The 22,380-nt window shown below is 49.0% G+C and overlaps 1 protein-coding gene across 2 annotated transcripts in view; it reads right to left on the bottom strand.

Annotated features, from left to right (window-relative positions):
* The window catches only part of VPS13D (vacuolar protein sorting 13 homolog D), a 115,973-nt gene extending 94,472 nt beyond the window's left edge, over positions 1-21,501 (bottom strand). Inside the window, exons 1-17 of one of the 2 annotated variants that reach the window (XM_063317491.1) lie at positions 21,317-21,501; positions 13,220-13,294; positions 12,859-13,049; positions 12,018-12,098; positions 11,112-11,228; positions 10,166-10,270; positions 9,878-10,048; positions 9,010-9,110; positions 8,281-8,449; positions 7,189-7,281; positions 6,570-6,783; positions 5,630-5,809; positions 4,347-4,477; positions 3,254-3,326; positions 2,665-2,829; positions 1,358-1,488; positions 333-465 (exon numbers count right to left, since the gene is read on the bottom strand). In XM_063317491.1, the coding sequence (XP_063173561.1) occupies positions 333-465; positions 1,358-1,488; positions 2,665-2,829; positions 3,254-3,326; positions 4,347-4,477; positions 5,630-5,809; positions 6,570-6,783; positions 7,189-7,281; positions 8,281-8,449; positions 9,010-9,110; positions 9,878-10,048; positions 10,166-10,270; positions 11,112-11,228; positions 12,018-12,098; positions 12,859-13,049; positions 13,220-13,294; positions 21,317-21,413 (2,227 nt within the window). In that variant the 5' untranslated portion in view covers positions 21,414-21,501. Of the gene's footprint in view, positions 1-332; positions 466-1,357; positions 1,489-2,664; positions 2,830-3,253; positions 3,327-4,346; positions 4,478-5,629; positions 5,810-6,569; positions 6,784-7,188; positions 7,282-8,280; positions 8,450-9,009; positions 9,111-9,877; positions 10,049-10,165; positions 10,271-11,111; positions 11,229-12,017; positions 12,099-12,858; positions 13,050-13,219; positions 13,295-21,316 lie in introns of those variants that run through there. The other variant, XM_063317490.1, reaches the window with a different exon arrangement.
* Positions 21,502-22,380: the final 879 nt, after the last annotated feature.

Raw genomic sequence — 22,380 nt, 5'->3', positions numbered from 1 at the left:
GTGATTATGGTTAAGAACCTATCCATAACCTTCCAGTGTGTGTAGGTCAAGGGGCCATTCAGCCCAACCTTCTAACAGAAGCTAGTGAGACTTCGCCTGTATATGAAAAAATTAACTGACACCTTTTATTTTTTTCCAGAGTCTGGTAATCAGAGACACACTTTGATCAAGGTTAGAGAAAGTCTTTTCAGTTCAATCCCGATCATTTAAATCAGCCCAAAAGTTCTGAAGTCTTTACACAGGATCTTGTTGCCAACCACATTACAATCCCAGTCTAAAGCAATCAATGGAAGTGTGCTTCCCCTCCCCCGCCAATAATTAAGAGCTCACACCTTGAGAGTTAGTAAGCAGCATTCTGCCCAAATCAATCACAACCAAAACAGGGTCTGCAAATTTGAAGTCGTCTGGGAAGATCACCTGAGGGGCAGAAATATCAAGGCAGACTGACCAGCGCCTGCTCTCTTCCTAAAAAAGCAAAATTGGATTATCTTTCAAACAGTCAAAATAGTTCTCTGGGCATAAATCTAAAGTTTAAAAGCATACTTAGAAGCATAACCATAAAAGTAAATCTAGAAACAAATTTACCAGCATACAAATTTGCATATTTCCCAGATAACCAATACAAAGGATATACCAAAGGCACCAAGTTTAATCATGAAGGACTTTATTGATTTTAATACGCAGCAGCTATATTGAGTCTCCTTCATTAGATATAAGCTTTTCAATAATTAACATACAATTATTAGTTTATTAATACGGCTAATATTAATAATTATTTTTATTTTATTATTTATTAAACAAATTTATAAGGCCGCCCAGCATACATGGTGACTCTGGGCGGCTTACAGAATTAATAATTAATTAATATTAATTAATTAATAATAATTAATTAATAATAATTAATTAAGATATAAGCTTTTTTAACAGCTATACCTTGGATTACACATTTTTATTTAAGAACATTGTTTTTATTGTATTTTAATGGCTATTTATTCTGGTTTTATTGTAAACGGCCCAGAGTCACTCTTTGAGTGAGATGGGCGGTAACTAAATTTGAAAACTAAATAAATAAATAAAAGGACACTGGAGTAATCCATGGTTTACTGAAACATGCTAAGCCCCAAATCATGGTTTAGAAATGAAAAAGGGTGAATATACACAGCTCGCTAAGCCCAAAATCATGTTGGGATAATGCGATGAACAAATCCAGCTTGTGTTTTTTCTTTTAATGTTAGAGCCGAAAGCTGTTTAGACTGCTTTTAATCTGCCTTCCAACCCATACTGAGACTTCCTGAAGTGCTGGGCTAAGGCGACAAAGGTTTGGCCACATTACAACTCCCCCAAAAGCATCACTCACAATAAAATCCCCAACAAGCAGTCGGTCGATGGTCTGCCGGATTTCAGCTTTGGTCTGCATTTTGAGCTTGTTGTACTGTCTTCTGGCAGCTTCAGCCACTCTCAGCTCCAGCTCAGACTGGCACCCGAAACCTGCGTTGAGGGACACCAAGGCACTGACGTTCAGCGGTCGTGGAACAGACAGAAGAACGGGTGGGATGATTCTGACATACGAACTGGAAGAGGCCTACTACGGTGAAGGGAACTGAGCCGAAAATGGAAGAAGCCCTCTCTTTCTAAGCAGGCAAAACAATAAACTGGCCCACATGAATGATGTTCGCTGCAGCCATATCCAGTAAACAATTTTGCACATTAAATGGCAAGAGATGCAAAACATTTTGAGACTGAAATGGCCATTCTGAGTGTCCCCAACTTGGAATGAAACACCCCACACAGGAACAGCAGGAATTCAGGTCTGCTGCTCCCTCATTTTTTCCTTTTTAGCCTAGAACCACCAAGTAGACGGTGCAGAAATCCATACTAAGTGCTATCTATCATCCAAAGAACAGAAAAATGGATTAACGGGAAGCTTGCTTACTTTTAGAACGCACGTCCTGCCCTAAACCAAGTGTTCCCTGCCCTCCCCCAAATAGTCAATTTCAACCTGGCTGCTGCATTACTATGGAAATTTAATTGTACTTATATCTGTATTGGAAGTAATCAGAAGCCACCTTCTGTTTCTATTTTCTATTTTTCACTTTTATACTTTTTGTTCTTTTTCTTTTAGTTCTATCTTCTATCTTTACTGTACTCTTTGTTTTTGTATTTTTAACTATACTTTGAGATATAATACAATAAAATTCTTATTAAAAAAAATGAATCCACCCATTGCGGTTAGAGCCAGAGACAGAACCCCCATGAATCTGACAAACGCTTCTTTATACCCATCAGATCTATGGTGTAGAGAGCCAGTCTGGTCTAGTGGTTAAGACACCAGGCTAGACACAGGGAGACAGTGAGTTCTCGTGCCGTCTTAGGCACAAAGCCAGCTGGGTGACCTTGGGCCAGTCCCTCTCTCTCAGCCCCAGGAAGGAGGCAATGGCAAACCACTTCTGAAGAACCTGCCAAGAAAACTGCAGGGACTTGTCTGCAGTCTCTGAGAATCGGACAGGACTGAATGGATTAAAAAAAAAATCTATGGTGTAATAGTAAAATTAATAATTTAACTTTAAAAAACCTAGTTTTCTGGGTGTAACTGATAAGGAAAATAACCTAACGTACATATGAGAAAAAAACAGATGGAAAAAGAAATATACTAAAAAGGTTAACCTGAGGAATGAACTCTTCCCTTGTAGAAGAAGTCAGCTACTTTCTTAATGGCTTGTGGGTTGTAAATAATATTAAGAGGTCGGGTGCTGACTTCTAACCGTCTCTCAAAATTGCTGCGGACTGGATTTTTCTCATACAGCATTTCAAACACTGGAACAGGGTCATCTGTAAAGAGAGCAGAAAACAGCACCCATCAGCAAGAAACAGAACGCACAGAGTCTATAAAAAATAAACACATGACTCACTTAAACAAAAGGGGCAACAGGATTATACCGTGTCCAGCATATCAGGCAGGTGATTTCCAATTCAGCTGCCTTTGAGAGTCGGGAGACTCCCAAAACCAACTCACAGGCCCAGGCCAACTTTCTGGAAACCGAGATTTGTGCTTGGACTAATCACTCCCAACGAATTTGTGGCTAAGGAGGTGTGGCTTACGGATTCAAAGGGCATCAGACTGAAGACAACTATGTAACTCCAAAAACCTACAAACTGTAAGACCAAACACAACTATCCCCCCACTCACATTTCACAAGGGCCTGGCCTATTTTGAACTGCGGATACCAAATTGCTGCCAAAATGAAAACATTACCAGCGCTCTGGTTACTTGTGTCAGAAGATGATGTTTGGAGACTAACAGAAGAGGCACAGCCAACTTCTTTAAGCTAGGAAGGAAAAAGAGAAACTACATACATACAGTGTTTGTGTAACTTCTACAAGTAAAAGCAGTCCCAAGTCATTTCTGTATGTTAATTATCCACAATTAACCAGGTGTGAAGTTTGAAAACCGCCATAATCATGAGACAAGTTTCAGAAGCTGTCACACTGAATTAAGGGGGACTTTGGTTCCCCATACAAATAATTTATTTGATTTACACCCACCTTTTCATTCAGGAATTCAAGGTGATAAATACGGTGCTCCCTCCTTCCATTTTAATTCACAGCCACCACCCTGTTGCAGGTTGGGCTGAAAGTGACCAAAAGTCACACCGTGATCGCTGGGGCTAGGCAGGGACTTCAGGCTGTGCTTCCTCAGTCCTAGTCCACAGTGGCTTTAGAAATGTGGGGAGAGTTAACCACTGCCACTCCTGAATTCCCACCTCGTGTCCTATCTAACTGTACTGCAGTCCTGGAAAGGCAAACAAGTTTATCTACACACGTCCAGACCCTTTTGAGCCGAAGTGGGGAGCTGTGGCCCTCCGCATTCTTGAACTGCAGCTCCCATCAACTCCAGCCAAGAGATGCCGAGATTGCAGTTCATCGACCACCAGAGGGCCACTGGGTTGCCATGCCTGTTTTTATATTTCAGATATACCTAAATGTATCCATTCAAGAAGGCGTTTTTCAAGAGGGAGGAAACTATACGTCACCATATAGCTTCACATTAAGCGGGCCCTCCTCTTCTAAGGCAGAACAAAAAGGGAGCAATGCCTGAAAGGCCAATTCACTGATTCACCCCAGCATAATCTCTTCACCAAAATGGGCTTCAAAGCATGAAAGCTTCATGGCATAATTTGGGAAAGAGCTACTGGGTGGCAGCGGCGGTGGCTGCTGCTGCTACACACTAGCCGAGCTTCCTCTCTGGAAACTGGCAACAGCTTTTCCTGTATCCTCAAAGCTGAACTGATTTAAAGTTTAAGTTCTGGAGCAATCAAAGTGGTTTGCATGCACACCGTTCAACGTACAGGATTAGGGAAGACAAGGACTGGAAATATGGTTCCTTCGGTTGCTAAATCTCGTAGAAAGAGGCTTCCGAGCCGAACTTTCAGAAGGGAAGAATTCCTGCGGGGGAGAGTTTCTGCTAAGATGGTGACACCTGAAAGACACACACACACACACACACACACAGCGTCATGCTACTTGCAACACTGCCAACTGGGTAGCCCATTAATGGAGGGAGGGGGGAGAGGCAACCACGACTGAGAACAAGCCTCGGATGCCCAACGATCTTATTTACGTTCCAGGCAGTTCTTTCTACTTACGGTACTTCAGTGCTCCAGCACTTGGATCCCTACCCCATCCCAACATGCTTTTTATTCAAGCTGATGAGAATTCAGGAGAACAATATGACTATCACAGAAATATTAGGAAACTGGGTAGATGAGATTGTCACTGGTCCCATCCTTGACAGGTGATATAGGGGGGAAAAATAGCTCAGTGCCAGCACAGGGGAGGTGGAAATGCCCAAGGACTGCAAGGCATATATGAAGAGCTGGTGCAAGGTATCTGTTACTCAGGTATTGCACCACTGACTTATTTTACAGTGGAGTGGGCAAATATAGCCCTTGCTGTACAGGTAGTCCTCGACTTACAACCATAATAAGGACAGGAAAATTGTTAAGCGGTGTGGTCATTAAGTGAGGCACCACGTGACTGCATGATTTTACGGCATTTTTGTGGCAGTCGTTAAACAAATCATGTGGCCATTAAGCGAATCATGCAGTTATTAAGTGATCACATGGTTCCCCATTGATTTTGCTGGTCAGAAGCCGGCTGGGAAGGTTGCAAATGGTGATCACGTGGCCCGGGGACGCTGCAACTGTCATAAATACATGCCGATTGCCAAGTGCCCAACTTCTGATCACGTGACTGTGGGGACTCTGCAATGGTCATTAAGTGCAAGGGCTGGTCATAAGTCACATTTTCCAGCACCGTCGTAACTTCAAATAGTCGATAAATAAATGGTCGTTAAGTCGAGGACTACCTGTAATTTCATGTCGTCTCTGGCATATTAATGGGGAGGGGGGAGAAAAATCAAGGGAGAGACATCAAGGGGGGGTTTAGTGAGGGGAAAAAGTGGGGGCTGTGAAGTAAAAAAAGGGTATCTCAGCAATTCTGGATTCTGCCTTCACTCACTGTTTCTTTCAGTGTCATCCCCATGGGATCTCCAATTGCCCCAGAAGCAGGGTGCATCTTCAGAGAGAAAAGACCAGCACCCATTTCACAAGAACAAAACAGGACCGAGTACCTGAAAATTGCAGCTGCATGAATGCCCGCTCGCTGGCCTGTCGACTTCTCTCCTCTGTGTGCAACAGAGTGATGGAGCCCCCTTGCAGCCAAAGGTTTAATTTGACCAGGACATGGTCCCTCTTTGTGAAGGTATTTATACTGGAGACATCAGTAGCTGGATCAAAAAAATCATCAGCGCCTGGTTTAGGGGGGAGAGAAAGACCAAGGGCTTAAAAAGCTTACTGGAAAATAGACAATCCTAACTCAAGCTGTGTGCCCGTTCATGAAGCTACATTAATTACCTGTAAAGGAGAGCATAATGTCTTAAGATTTATTTAACCAATAGTGTGACTTTTTAAAAGTTTATTTTATTTAAATGTTACTGGCCCTAAAATACATGAGTTCAAGGTCTTCAGTGCCTAATCTCATCTCTTTATCTTGGACACCAGGCCCAGCAGAGAGCTCCTAAATGACTCATTACGGGCATATTGTTGATCAGAAGCGAGGGGCAGGGAAGGGCAGCCTGGATGCTGCTGCTCCAGTTGCCAGTCAAGCAGGATCCCAGGGAAGCCCCTGGACACTCCTGCTGGCAGACTGTTGTGCTCCGAGACCTTTGGGATCTGAAGGCAGGGAAAGGCCACACTGAAGCTGGAGATCACCTGGGGGTCTTTCTGCTTCTCCAGTGGAAACTCACTGGATCCCAAACGCTGGAAGAATCAAGTGGATGTTGGCTCGTCAACCAACCTAATGTCTAAATGTCCTTTATCTGGCCAAAGGAAGTCTAGTTCCCTAGTTTCTCTCAAAATTTAGAATGAGAACAGCCATCTCTCTAAGCCATCTCTCTGCCTTTTTGCACATGGTGCAGGGTGGGGAAAACTCAGGGCTTTCTCTTCATTGCAGGACTCCTCTAAGGGGAAACGCGACCTCTCACCCCAAGCTGCTTCCCCCCACCCCCGTACCCGCAACGTCCTCCGGCCTCCACTGTTCTGCGGTTTCTGAAAGCAGCCCCTCGATGGTCTTGGTCTCCAGGGCTTCCTGCGACTGGCTGTGCCAACCTCCCCATCCTGGAAACCAGGACTGAAGGTACCGGAGCATCCTGCTGCTGCCACGTCTGCCTTCCAGGTTGGTCTCCGACGGGGAATCCAGAGAATCCGACAAGGGCTTCTTAATGCTCTGTGGGAAATCAGCACAGGGTGAACCAAGGATTTAAAAGAGAGAGAAAGAGAGAGAACTTTGTAACACTGATGGCACGGGCTCGTGGCAGGTGCATTCTGGTGTGGTTTGCCATTCCAGCTCTGTTTAAATATGTTCGGCTCAGCTGCTACTGGCTCTCCCTCCAGTGGGAAACTCTGGAAGTAGAGGCAGAAGGGGAAAAGGGACACGATGGCCAGCACTAACGCCACGGCTCCTGTTAGGAGAACCCCCCCCCTCCCTGGGATACCCTCTTCTTCCTTAACCTGCTCTTGCTTTGTCCTTGGAGAGGAGACCCTGTGGCATGCCCCAGGTTGCTGAACTACAACTCCCAGAACCCCTCACCAGTGGTCAACATCTAGACAACCTCTTTGTATCATCTCTCACCTCAGCCAGCTCCTGGAACTTGTTGTAAACTATTTCCCGCAAGATTTTTAGCTCCTCAAGCGTTTGCTCATCTTCAATACGCTCCACCTCCTCCTGCAGGTAGAAAAGGAACCGTGGAGAAATGCTAAGAAGATATAAGATTTGGATCAGTTTGCAACCAAACAGCTAGAGAGAGAATTTGGAGGCTATAACTCTGGGAATCGTCAAACTCGCTGGCCCACTCCTCCATGAACTAAGGAACTGCTCTGTCTGCATGCAGGCAAGTTGTGAAGGACTCCTGTACTTGTCTGCATTGTCTTCCTCTTTCCTTGGTGCACAACTGAAACACTTCTGGGATTGGAGCAGATCGTTTCATGAAACCAACCGTTAATAAGCCCAGAAACTCCTCAGCTGCAATGCAGCAAAGAGGAAAGAAACAATGCAAGGGACCCAGAGCGTGGGCCCAGACTGCCCAAACCACGCATCTGCCCAAACTGCTCCAGGGCTCCCTGCCTTCCGGGTAGCAAGACACACCAGGACAGACAAGGAATAAATAGCAGCACACACCTGTTCACTTACACCACCAATGTTTCAGAGCTGCAGAGGATTAAACCTGTGACTTAACCAGAGCTGAAGACAAGCCTTTCTTTTACTGCTGCCTTTACAACAGCAGAGTTTCCAAACCTTTTAGAGCCAGGGAGCACCTTTGCGATTTTGAAAATATAAAGACTCACAAAATAAATACCAAAGGGGTGGCCAACCACAAACAGTCAAGGCAAGGAATGCCCTAAGCTGCAAATGTCCTTCGTTTTGTTTTCCAAAAATGAGACTGAACTCCGCAGGGACTCAGAGGCCTTGTTGGAAATGCGGGCTGTATTTTTGGCTGGTGCGGCCCTTAATTAAAAGAATATAAATTAGACAAATATAAAAAGCTACAACCAGGGGTGTCCACAGGATGTGGTTAAAAAAAAGTTAAGGTGGTTGCCACGATGCTGCAACGGACGCACTGCCAGTTTTGACAGCAGCGGTATAATCAGACGTTCCAGTTCCAGATTAAAATCACGCGTGCCAGCCTGACGAATTAATCAGCTCAAGGTGGCAGTTGCTCGGTACCTGCTCCTCATCCAAAAGCGGCAATCCCTTCAGCTTCTTGTAATACAGATCAGCGTACAAGACAGCGTCCTGAGCCCGAAGCCGCATAAATTCCCAGGAAGAGCGCGCCTTCTGCTCTCTGATCTCAGCAATGTGGGCGTTCAGAGCAAAGAGCCACCATTCTCGGCAGCTGGAAGGAGCCAAATAAATAAATTCCATTTAGCAATCGTGGCCAGGTTAAGGAACAAACAGAAATAAGACCCCTGTACTGATAGCTGCAGTGGCTGCCATGCTGGCCTGTGGATTTCTTCTATGGGAAATGCTGCTTAAAGTGGAATTACACGAAGAAAAAAACCCATTTCCGTGTGTCAATACCAACCATTTGCCTCCAACCAGTGTCCCAACTTGTGCTTCAAATGGCAAACAACGCTCAACGTCGTATCAAAAGTAAATGTAACGATATAACAACAGGCATAATTTTTATCCATCCTCAACCACTTTAGGAACAAAAACATCAGGAGTTTGGTAGCACTGTTTTGGACTAACAGATTTTATTCAAAGGCGTAAGTTTCTGTGAGCGGCAAGTAACACCTGCTGGCCTGAAACAGGGCCTCCGGGCTCCTGACTTTTGGCCACCACCGACTAGCACGGCTCCCCCCCTACCCTCGAGAGGAAGAATCTCACTCATGGAGGTGGCTAAACTTACAGGGTATTTCATTGGAAAAAAAAAAAAGCAAACGGGGCTCATACTTTCCAGCTACTGTGACTTTTGGCCTCCATTTTCTGAACTTGAGCTGTCGCTCTTTTCTGTCCAGCTCTTTCAGAAAGTCCATGATTTGCTGGTACTGCATCTGAATGAATAAAATAAAGCATAATGGTTAGGGCAGTTGGCAGAGAAGCCCTCCTGGAATCTAAACAACGTACTGGGGGACGTCAGAAGGAAAACCAATACTTTTCATTAAAACATCGCCCACTATCTGAGAAGGCAAAGCCAGCTTTAGATAAGTGTAGATTCAGTGCGCAGGGAGATTCAAACAAGGTATCAAATCAAGGAGGGAATGTATACCTTGGGAGAATGTATACCTTCTGCCAAAGCCAGAAAAAATAACAAAACAAGTCAAACATGACTTTATGGGCTGGGGCTACAGGTAGTCCTCATCTAACGACCACTCATTCAGTGACATTACAACAGTGCTGAACGACGGGGACTTATGACGGGTCCTTGTAGTTGTGGCCGTTGCAGTGTCCCCGCAGTCACATGATCATGATTCCAGTAATTGACAGCTAGACTGCAATTACCACATTGCAGCATCCCGGCGTCACGTGATCGTCATTTGTGACCTTCACTGCCAGCTTCAGACATGCAAAATCAATGGGGAAGTGGGAAGGAGGTCGCAGATGGCGATCACGTGACCACAGGATGCTGTGACCATGTGAGATTCGCCTAATGACAGCAACCAGGATTGCCAGTACTGTGTCATAAGTCAGTGCGGTAACATGACGTTGCACTTTACGACCGTGTCGCTTAGTGATGGAGCTGCCAGTCCCAATGACCGTTAAGTGAGGACTCCCTGTATCAGAACGCAAACCACTTTCCCGAGAGGATTTTTTTTTTCACCTGGGAAAGTTTCAATGGTATTGTTTCCAGCTGGATGTCAAACTCCAGACGTGGCAAATTCCGCGACCGCAGGGGCTCTTTGGAACAGTTTCTCTTGAGCAGCGCAGACGTACACACTGGCTCCATGATGTAATTATGGTCCTGGCTTTCCATGCTGTTATCCATTGCTTCCTGAAAATCAGAATCACGTTCGTTCTTTTCAATAAGTATTTTCTAATCTCGCTGATGAGCACGCACAGAGGAGCCTGACAGTCATATAAATTGAATAAATGAGTAAAGGCCTGGTACCTGCAGCTCCCCAGGGAGCAGGTCTCCCCACAGAGCACAATCGCTATCCCAGTAGATGCTGAAGTCAGAAATATCCAGCTGCTTTTTCTTCATTAGCTCTTCCACCTCCAAGCAAGAAAAACTGCATTTGAACCACAACGAAAATACAATATACTGCTCTAAATAACTGGCAAACAAGTACTTCCCTAGAGCAGGGCTAGGCAATCTTTTCCAGGCCAAAGACCACCTTGGCCTTTTAAATGGCATCCACTCCAAAAACCGGGTGAAGTCGAGATAAAGGATGAAGTAGGCCCAGAGACAACACTGATTTTGATTTATGCTCATTTTAATTTAAAACAATACAGTATGCTTACGGCCATGAATTTAGTAGCCTTTCCCTTTGGTTGATTAAACAAAGAAAATGACAATTTGGCACCAGCTTTTTCAGTGGGCTTCAGGGCTGCCTTTAAGGCTTTGGGGGACCATGCTGCTTGACAAACCAGGGCTTTATTTTTTTTAATAAGAACTTTATTAAATTTCAAAATATATAATTAAAATAGAAAATAGAAAATACAGAAAAGCAAGAAGACAGAACTGAAGAAAAAACTATAAAAGTGAAAACAGACAGGAAACAGAAATGAAAGGTGGCTTCCGACTTCTCCAATACAGATTAAAAATATGATCTCGTACCATTAATTAAACCGTATTAACATTATTTCTACTGAAACAAACCATTTAATCACTAAAACCCACAATTAAAGCTTCATTTTTTTCCAACACAAGCAAGTAGTCAACAAACCAAAGGTTTAGAGTTGTAATCTCTCACAAGAACTGACACATCAAGCACATCTGACTGCATTGGGACACCAGTCAGGAACACGAAGCAGCTGAAAGGTACATGAAGTCAGCCAAATATCCTTCCCTTCTCTCCAACATACCACTTAAAGAGGGCTCAATATTTACTCACCGGCTCATCTGTGGCATTTTGCATGGATACATTCTTTATACAGATGCCAAAAGCAAAGGGTTGGGATCGATTGGTGACGCCATCCTCAAATCTCAGGTGTACATCTTGAATATTTAGCTGATGAGTAGAGAAAAACAAGGGGGAGGTCTTTTTTAAGCTGCCTTCTAAAAATTAGTGCAAACATATTATTAACAAACATAGCTGCAGGCAGAATATGGCCTTGTTTGCTACTGTAGTGTTGCCGTATTTTTTACTGTTTTGGCTATCCCAACTAGTCCACGGCTCAGGGATACGGTGCTCCCTTGGCATACTAAAAGTGCCCAGTTGACTCCCTGGCATCTCCAGTTGGGCTGGAACAATCCCCTTTTGACATCCCGAAAAGCTGCTGTCGGGGTGGTTTTTATAGTACCAAGCTAACAGGCAAAGAGAGGCAATTTGGTCTAGTGATTAAGGCATGAAGAAACCAGGAGATTGTGAGTTCTAGTCCCGCCTGAGGCATGAAAGCCGGCTTGGTGACTTTGGGCCAGTCCCTCTCTCTCAGCCCCAGGAAGGAGGCAATGGCAAACCACTTTGGAAAAAGCTTTCCCAGAAAACGGCAGGGACTCATCCAGGGAGTCGCTGAGAATCCCACATGACTGAACGGACAAAAAAAACAACAGGTAAAGGCAGCTTGCTGTGTTCTGGGGGCTGAGATGCATTTAGTAGAAACCGAGTCTGCAATACACAACTGCAGACCTGTGTCTGGTCACTCCGATAAAAGAACCCGCGAGCGCTGCGTCCACGCACGATGCCCAGACACAGAGTCTGCATTGCGACTTGATGTGGCAGAGGAGAAGATGGGGAGGGGATTACTTTATACGTTCTCAAGCAACACAGAATTCGGAACTCTTCACCCATTCAACTTACTTCAATGTTCTCCACAATCCTTGCGACAACTGAGGCGGTGACTGAATACCAGTAAGATTCTCCTATCTGCTCCCGTTCTTTCTAAAAAGATGACAGGCAGGTTCTGTCTGGTGGAGAAGACAATGAAGTACCCGAACAAGCACCCTCATATGCTACCTTTTTAAATATTAAGCGGGTTCTTAGAAACCCACTAATTGACTGAGTAGAGGAGTTAACTCGGCGTGTGTGCACTGTTGTGGGGTCTTGTCTTCCTACTTCCTTGGACAACCAGCCAGAGTCTCATGAGTCAGTCAGTTAATATTGCAAACAAACAAACAAACAAACAAACAGAGGGCACAGAGGACAGGAACGGCAGTCTGAACAGCCCAAACTGGTCCTGCTATTTGGCCAAGCTGGTCTCCAGAGCAATTCCACTCCGCTACACAGCTCACAGCAAAGGGAAAGGAAAAAGGAAAAAGCAATTCCAATCAGCAGTGAAGAGCTCTCCGTGTGCTGCTGTTTTTCACCTCTGTGGCGAAGGTGTGGAATCAGCACATCTGTGTCACAGGACAAAACATGTGTGTCTACGTCACCAAACACAGGCACAAACTGGAAAGTGCGCTCTAGCAAAGAAGCACGGGGTATAAAAACATGCCAATGTTTCCTCTCCACCTCAACGTATTTTCTCTTCGTTGAATTCTGGACTATCTCAAGACACAGAGGCTAACCTTCATACTCAGGATATTGTTTCTGGCGATACCTAGAACAAGTACTGCAGTCAGATTTGGGGTCCCAACACAAGCTTTTTACCCAACGGCAGAAATCACTCAAGCTTTTCACAGAAAACTCCCAAGCGACTCACCTTCCACTTTTCTTCCAGAGCAAGTAAAATGGCCTTCTTGCTCTCCTTTTCTAGCAGCTTCTCTCTTTCTTCATCAAACTGCTCTTGCTTTTCTGGTGAGCCAATAAGATGCAGTTTCGACACCGATATCACCCAGGGGTCGATGTGGGGGCGGTAGAACGGTATCTGCAGGGTGATCTTGCCAATGAATCCTACAATTGCAAAGGGGAAGCCCGTCACGCCCCACGCGTGTCAAACGAGTCGCAGTCCACGTCTCTGAGGCTCAGTGCAGCCATTCCAAGCAGGAGGATCCCTCAACGTGGCGCCGTCACTTGAGCAGCTGAAGCGCCATTTTCTTAGGGCCTCTCTCCTAAATACCTACCAGCTTTTACTTCAAACGGCAACAATCCCTTCAAGGCATCTTTCTTTAGTGGTAAGTTTTCCAACTCTACAGCACCTGAAGGAAAAAGGCAAAAAAATAACAATGTAAATATAGCAAAAACAGGACAAAAACCAATTTGCACAAAGTCATCCTTGCAGAAGGTGCCTTTTATCACTGTACTTCTACATGAAGGAATGGCCTGGTGTGTGTTGTATGAGTAGCCAACAAGCCACAGCTTAGCATACATGGGGATAACTCAACCAGCAAGTACATCATCTGATATTAGCACAAAACTCACGAAAACAGCCAGAGATAACGGGACAGTCAATGGCATTGTTTACGTCGGATGTGGAAATTATGGCACTCCAGATATTGCTAGGATGTCAACGCTTAGCAGTTGCGACGGCGGCCGCAACAGCGTGATAAAAGCTTCATCTGTTTGTCAGGTGTGGTGCCACCTGACATCGTGGCCACCATCTTGGCTTCTTTGATGACACCCCGCAGATGCCCCTGGAGCCACAGGCCTTACATCTGAATACCGCCTTCCCTCCAAGTAATCCGGAGCAGGATTTCTGCCACATTAATACCCACCAGAAAAAGTTTAGGTCAAGAGACAGGAACCTCAGAGATTGGGAATCTAAATATATTCGTACAGCTCAACTACCAATAAAATACTTTTGGAACCAGTTACGCCTGGATAGTCGGACCGTCTCCTCCTTACTCGGAGTCTTAGAAACATGGTGCAGCGGTTGATTGATTGTAATTGTATTCATTCTTTTACTCTAATTTTGTTACAGTAATGCTGTAAGCTGCTCAAAAGTGGCGTGGCATCCATTGGTTTCTGCCCATCTGGTGCGCTTGGGTAGGTGGTCCCCTCAATCCAATGTCATCATCTTGAGGGACCGAGGAAGTATGCCTTCTGTCGCTGTCCCTGCCCTCTGAAATGGCCTCCCAGATGTCATGAGTGCCGTTGAGCTGAAGACATCAGCGCAATGGCACACATGACAATAACAAGGAAACAGGGGAAGGGGCTCAAGATAAGTAGCCATCAACTTACAAAGACTGAAGGACAAGAGACAATGGCTAAACGGATCACGAGGCACACCCAAGCTGTTAGCGCTAACGCAACGGAGATCGCCCAGCTGACAGCAATCACCGGAGGAATAGGGAAACCGATGATGGGCGATCCCGGAACGCCAGCGGGGCCTCGCAACCCCTCACCTACCGGCAGGACAGCGTGTTGGACAAAGGGGGGTGACGTAACCGCGAGTGAGGGGGCGCTGACCGGCGCGGGGTATTTAAACCCCGCACCGGCGCGCTCCTGTCACTCTCAGCTTTTTTCCTATACTGTACCTACACTGCGAATAAATCAGAGCCTGTTTCACAGAATCAGCGTCTGAGTATTACTCGGAGGTAGGCAGCGCATGACATAAAGCTGAGAGTCATAAACTCAGCCTCGCCGAGCCCCACCGGACGACAACGAGCCGCGGGAGGAGTAGACGGCGAGAAGACCAGGAAGATGAGGCCGGCGCGACGCGGACAAGGGGGGCGAGCCGCACGGCAAGAAGCAGAGGAGGACCGATCGAGGCCAGAAGCACCATGGACTCCCGGAGCCATGGACGCCCACCCGACCCAACCCGAGCCTCAGCTCCAACCCCAAGGGGAGATGGCGACGGAGGCAACCCGACCATGGGAGGGAGCAACATACCTCCCGAGACCAGCGGAGAACCCCGCGCCCCACATCGCACCCCAGCAACGGGCGTGGAGCGGCAGCCCAACGGCGGCAAGCACGGAGGAGGACGATGAAGCAACCCAGCAGACGGCGGAGGAAGCGGACCAACGGCCGAGAGAGACTGAACCCCACCGGCAACCCACCCCCGCCGACACACCGACGGAACCGGCCCCAGCGGCGGCGCGGATCGCAGACGAGGACGCACAAGCTAGACTCGCGGCCATGGAGACCCAACTGAAGGAACTCCAGACCATGCTTCAGTCGCTCATGCCCCCCGCGCCGCCCAACGACGTCCCCGCACAGGTCCACACCCCGAGCGAAGCGCCGAACCCCCACGGGCCAAATGAAAGTCAACAGACGGCCCAGGCGGACGACACCACAGGCCGGGAAGCGAGAGGAAGGGGCGCACAAAACGCCCGGGCCCCAAAGGACTTCCCCATCTTCTTTGATGGGAACCCCGCGAAACTGTTGTTCTTTATCACGAACGCCAGGGAGTTCATGGGGAGGCACGGACACTCCTACGACTCCGAAGCGGACAAGATCGCTGCCGTGGCGATCAAACTACAAGACCGGGCGGCGGACTGGTACGTCCAACTGTACGAGTCCAGCTCCCCCGCCCTCGCCAACTTCCCCGCCTTCATCAATGAGATGAAAAGCTACTTCGAGGACCCACTAGCCAAAGTGAGGGCGAAAAGCGCACTCCAAAGGCTTAAACAGGGCACACGCACTGTCCCAGACTACGCCCTCGAGTTCAAAGCCGTCGCGGGGAAGGTCAACGACTGGTCCGAGACCACCCTGCTGGAAATGTTCAAAAGGGGGCTCAACCGCGACGTACTTCAATGGGCCCTCTACCGCGACGACCCAGAAACTCTACACGGGTGGATCCATCTCGCGGGGAAAGCAGAACACGCGCACCGCACCTTCCTCATGACAACTACGGAAGACACGAACAACACCTGCAAAAAGGTACCCGCACCACACGTGGGGACGGCCGGCCCCACATACCCAAAGAAGAAATTTAATCGGGGGCCCTGCGGGAGGTGTGGAAAACTAGGGCACAAGACGGCAGATTGCTTCGCCAACCGACCGCCGACCAGTGTGCCTAAACCCACCCCGAAAATTAGCCCCAAACCACCTAACCCGCCGCCGCCCCCTCACCGCCGAATGACCGGAGCCACAGCGACACCAGAGGAAGGCTGGGACGCCTACTGGGGGGAAGAGGACGACGTAGACCCAGACCAGCCGGCGGGAAACGCTCCCCGCCTGCCCTGAAACGCGTTGCGAGGCAGGCGGTGGGACAGCAGCGCGGAACTCCTCGACGGAACGGCGAAAGCTCCGTGATAATGGCGGCAATCAAACTCTCTGCCGGCAACGGAGCCACCACGGCCGCGGCAGTAGTGGACTCAGGGTGCTCAAAAAACCTCATCCACCCTGACTTAGTCGCCAAACTCGACCTCCGCTGCTTCCCCCTCCCCACGCCGTTGGCATTCCACCAGCTGGACGGCTCTACAGCGGGAGGGAAACCAGCCACGATGCAAACCGAGCCGGTCACCCTGCAAATGGGCACTCACACCGAACGCACATCGTTCGTCGTCACCCACATCGGACGACCCATTGCAGTCCTGGGAATGCCATGGCTCGCGACAAACAACCCGCGCATCGACTGGGAGACCCGCACCTTCACATTTGGCGATGGCGAGTATCGGGCACCAGTTCCGGCGGGCAGACCCAACCCCACTGTGGGACGAGCAGAGGCGACTACACAGGACAACGCCGCTACCACAGCAGACCTACCGGAACAATACGCCGACTTCTCCGAGGTCTTCGGAGAGGCGGAAGCTGACCAACTACCCCCCCACCGCAAGACGGACTGCCGGATCGACCTGCTGCCCGACGTCCCCTTACCTAGACCAAAGATCTACTCGATGACCCCGAAGGAGATGGCAACCCTCCGGGAGTTCATCGATAAAAATCTAGAGAGGGGATTCATAGAGCCAGCATGCTCACCGGTCGGAGCCCCCGTCTTATTCCGGGAGAAGAAAGACGGCACCCTACGGCTCTGCACCGACTACCGGGGCCTAAACGCGGCTTCCCTGTCCAACAAATACCCCTTACCCCTGGTGAAAGACATGCTCGCCCACCTGTCCACGGGCAAAGTCTTCTCCAAACTGGACCTTCGTGAGGCGTACTACCGCATCCGAATCAGGGAGGGGGAGAAAGGAAGACTGCGTTCAACTGCCCCCTAGGCGCCTTCCAGTACAAAGTGCTGCCGTTCGGACTCGCGGGGGCCCCCGGGGTGTTTATGCAGCTCATCAATGAGGTCCTGCATGAACACCTGTTCAAAGGGGTCCTTGTCTACATAGACGACGTCCTTATCTACACTAAAACGCACAAGGAACATGTGACCCTAGTCAGGCAAGTCCTCGACAAACTCAGAAGGGCGCAGCTCTATGCCAAACCCACGAAGTGCGAATTCCATAAAGCGCACCTAGACTACCTGGGGTACCGAATCTCCGGAGACGGCATAGAAATGGACCCCGCAAAAGTCGAGGCGGTGCTGAACTGGGAACGCCCCCGCAACAGACGCCAACTCCAGAGCTTCCTCGGCTTCGCGAATTTTTACAGGTCATTCGCCCGGGGGTTCGCAGAGATAGCCCTCCCCCTAACGGACCTCCTCAAAACCAAAGGGGTGGGGGACACCCGACGCGCCAAGAACCCGGGCACAGTATTGAATTGGACTCCCGCGTGCCAGACCGCATTCAACAAGCTGAAAGCGCTGTTCACCACGGAGCCAATCCTCGCGCACCCGGACCCAGAACGGCCGTTCGTGGTCCAAGCCGACGCCTCAGACTTCTCCCTGGGGGCCATCCTACTCCAAAAGGACCCCACAGGACTCCTGAAACCATGCGCCTACCTGTCGAGGAAATTTTCCGAGACAGAAAGGCGATGGCACGTCTGGGAGAAAGAAGCCTTCGCGGTAAAATCGGCGCTAGAAACATGGCGACACCTACTCGAGGGAGCCACCCAACCATTCGAGGTCTGGACCGACCACCGGAACCTCGAGGCCCTCCGGACGCCCAGACGCCTCAGCCCAAAACAGGTCCGATGGGCCCAATTCTTCAGCCGCTTCAACTTCCAGCTGAAGTTCATGCCGGGTAAAAAGAACTTCCTGGCCGACGCCCTTTCCCGACTGCCCCAAGACGAAGAACCCGCCCCAGACACCATTGGGACGGTCCTATCCGCCTCGCAACTGGGGATGGCCGTGACCACCCGCAGCGGCGCGCGGAGGCAGCTCGACTCTACGGCGCAACCGACGGCGGGACAACCTGTGACCAGACGACGCCAACCGCAACTACCAGGGGGGATACGCACGGACCTCGCCGCCGCCCTCAAAACCGACCCCTGGTTCCTGGCAAACCCCGACAAGGTAACGATGGCACAGGACCTGGCATGGGGGGAAGGCAGAATCTATGTCCCGGACTCGCAACGCCAAGCGATCTTGCATAGATCACACGACGCCAAGCAAGCGGGACACTTTGGGTTCCTTAAGACCCTACACCTAACAAGGCGTCAATTCTGGTGGCCCGCGCTAAGACGAGACGTGAAAGCATACGTCGCGTCCTGCCCAACGTGCGCTAGGGCCAAACGGGCACCAGGCAAACCCGCGGGGCTTTTACAACAGGTGGCAGAACCCTCCCGCCCATGGGAGGAAATCTCCATGGATTTTATAGTGGACCTCCCACCCAGCCAGAAGAAAACGGCCATTTGGGTGGTGAAGGATTATTTCTCGAAACAGGCCCACTTCATCCCCTGCACGTCGGTCCCGTCCGCACAACAACTAGCCAAACTCTTCCTCATCCACGTGTACAGGTTACACGGATGTCCCGCACGTGTGGTGACCGACAGGGGCACACAGTTCACTTCTAAATTCTGGCGGGCCTTCCTAAAGCTGACGGGGACCCAACAGGCCCTATCCACTGCCTGGCACCCCCAGACGGACGGAGCCACAGAGGTCCTCAATGCCACCCTAGAGCAATTCATACGCTCATACACCAACTACCATCAAGACGACTGGGCCGAACTGCTCCCGTTCGCCGAAGTCGCATACAACAACGCCGTCCACACGAGCACGGGGAAAACTCCGTTCGAGGTAGTCTCGGGGCGCGACTTCGTCCCCATACCGGAGCTACCACAACCCCCGGAACCCCAGGTGGACGCTAGCGACTGGGGACGGAAGATTGCGGAATCGTGGCCTATAATCACGGCAGCGCTGAAGGATGCACAGGCGGCCTACAAAGAACAGGCCGACAAGCACCGGCACCAACAACCAACGTTCCAAGCGGGGGATATGGTCTACCTATCCACCAAATTCCTAAAGTCACCCCAACCCTCGAAAAAACTGGGGCCTAAGTACATCGGGCCGTTCCGAGTCACGCAGATAGTGAACCCGGTGGCAATACGCTTGGACCTGCCACACAACCTACGGAGACTTCCACACCAGCCTCCTGAAACCGGCAACCACCTCGCGATGGCACCCAAGCACGCCACTGCCCTCACCGGTGATGATCGACGGGCAACATCACTTTGACGTAAGGGACATACTCGACTCTCGCAGGCAACGGGGGACCTTACACTATTTGGTCAGGTGGAAACACTTCCCCCACCCAGAATGGGTGGCGGCGCACAACGTTAACGCGCCTGACCTGACCCGGGCTTTTCATCGGGCATACCCCGACAAGCCAAAACCAAGGCTAGCAAACCGTCACCTGCATAACCCCTCCCCCGCGCCCCCCCCGCCTACCGTGCCCCAAGGGAAAGGGCCCCCCCAAGCCCGCGACTTGGGTGGACCTCCCCCCCCCGGGACTCACACCCCCCGCCCCGGGCCCACGAGGCAGTAACAAGCGGTCGCCAGCACCCTACCCCCGCCCCGGGCCCACGGGGGAGTGTCAAGCAAGTCAACAGTGCATCCTGGGGGCAACGCCCAGGAGCACACATAACAAAGGCGACGCACTTAGAATAAAAAAGAAGGGCCCTACCTGGAGCTGATAAGCACCCGACCAGCCACGCCTCTCTCCTCGTCGAACTGAGCCAAACAAACAGGGTGTGGCCGGAGCATGCGCACGCCCAGGGGGTGACCTGGGCATGCGCACTAAGAACACACCCTGAGAGGCACGTGGTAGAGGGCGGAACAAAGGGAGGGGCGAAAACTACTCCGGCGGGAAATTCAAAAAAAAAAAAAAAAACCATTTTGACAGCTCTCATGGTAAAAAACCAGAAAACCGGGGGGGGGGGCACTATTCGGACAGGGGGCAGTATGTCATGAGTGCCGTTGAGCTGAAGACATCAGCGCAATGGCACACATGACAATAACAAGGAAACAGGGGAAGGGGCTCAAGATAAGTAGCCATCAACTTACAAAGACTGAAGGACAAGAGACAATGGCTAAACGGATCGCGAGGCACACCCAAGCTGTTAGCGCTAACGCAACGGAGATCGCCCAGCTGACAGCAATCACCGGAGGAATAAGGAAACCGATGATGGGCGATCCCGGAACGCCAGCGGGGCCTCGCAACCCCTCACCTACCGGCAGGACAGCGTGTTGGACAAAGGGGGGTGACGTAACCGCGAGTGAGGGGGCGCTGACCGGCGCGGGGTATTTAAACCCCGCACCGGCGCGCTCCTGTCACTCTCAGCTTTTTTCCTATACTGTACCTACACTGCGAATAAATCAGAGCCTGTTTCACAGAATCAGCGTCTGAGTATTACTCGGAGGTAGGCAGCGCATGACACCAGAGCAGCTACGGACGGCTCCCCCTCTCCAAGGGTTCTGGAAAACCCTTAAGACTTGGCTCTATTCCCAGGACTGGGGTCAGGGAAGAGGCTTTTTTCTGAAGGTTGGGATTGCTGTTTTAGTCTGGGCATTCATGTGGTTTTAGTGGAGTCTTTTAAACTTATGCATAGGATATACTGTAAGCTGCCCAGTATCTTTGCACAGTTGGGCAGCCTTAACCAATCTAATAAATAAATAGTTGTGAAAGATAGGTAGGTAGGTAGGTAGGTAGGTAGGTAGGTAGGTAGGTAGATAGATAGATAGATAGATAGATAGATAGATAGATAGATAGATAGATAGATAGATAGATAATCATCATCACCATCATCCAGCATTTCTGCCCATAGAATTATTTGTGTACCCGTTCTCTGAGATGATGCTTGTGCCTGGGTTACGTGGTATTTTTCATTTCCTGCTGGAGCAATCATGTGCCATTCAATACCCATCTCATCAAAGCCCTAAAGTGGCCAGCGCTAATCCCTAGAAGGAAACACCACATGGCAAGATTTGGCCAAAATCCATCCAAATGCCTTACCTTTGAGAAGAGCTACTGAGAGCTGGTCTGTGTTCAGGTTACTGACATATTTGCCTAGGTAGTTATTGAGGACCCATGCTATCAGCCCTTCCAACATGGCTTCTTCTTAGCAGAAGATGAGGGTCACTTCATCATTCCCAGTTTCTTCCTTCCGTGGTTCATGGATGGCTTACTTGAATGCAGAAGGCTCGGTCTCCGCACAGAAGCAAACATCAGATTGCCAACAAGTGCAACCACCTCCCAATCTGTGAAAACAGTTCCAGAGAGAAGCAATAAACAGTTGTGTTTTCTCACACTTCGCTCTACATTTGCACACTTGGATGGCAGACCACTGAGTTGTTTGTTTCCAACTGGATTACTTGAATGAGTGGTACATGAGGTGGTCCTTGAAGACAATTCCAAAGCTTTAATTAATTCAGTATGCAGGGAAACATGTTAATACGTACAGGATGTATGTGTACGTGTATATACATTTCCAATCATAGGTTTTAGCAAAATTCATACGAAATTACAACAATCCTTATCAGTTAAATATATCTCCTCTAATATTAACAGTGCTATTTGTCAACATCTGCTTTCATATCTTCCTTGCAGCCATTGCAAACAATGCAACTTGTTTAGTTACAGGTTCATCAACATCAGTCAGCAGAAAGTAGATTTTTTTCTTCTGAACCAGAATGATTCAGTTGGATTAACAAAGGCATGATGAATCTAGCTCTAGGTTCCTGATATAATTTGCACAATAGTAAGTAATGGCTCAAATCTTCCACCTGCGAGTTATTACAAAGACATAATTGGTGCGTAGTAGGTAATCCTCTATATCATCCGCCCAAATAGGCTGTTGGCAGTTTCAAAACAAAGTTCTGTGAAAGCTTGTCTCAGGGAATGGGGTGTAAGAGATTGTAAATAATAGGACATTCCTTGTCCATCTTAAAAAAATGATACCACTTGGCCAACTTAAGCTTTCATACCTGCTCTCTATCTTGTCCAAAATCTAATACAGGATGTATGGGAAGGTACAATTATATTCCCAGATTCTAAAAGAGATGCACCCATTGCTGTTT

Source organism: Candoia aspera, chromosome 18 (assembly GCF_035149785.1).
Source record: "Candoia aspera isolate rCanAsp1 chromosome 18, rCanAsp1.hap2, whole genome shotgun sequence".
In the NCBI taxonomy this organism is placed as follows: domain Eukaryota; kingdom Metazoa; phylum Chordata; class Lepidosauria; order Squamata; family Boidae; genus Candoia; species Candoia aspera.
This window is presented reverse-complemented; position numbering and strand designations above follow the sequence as displayed.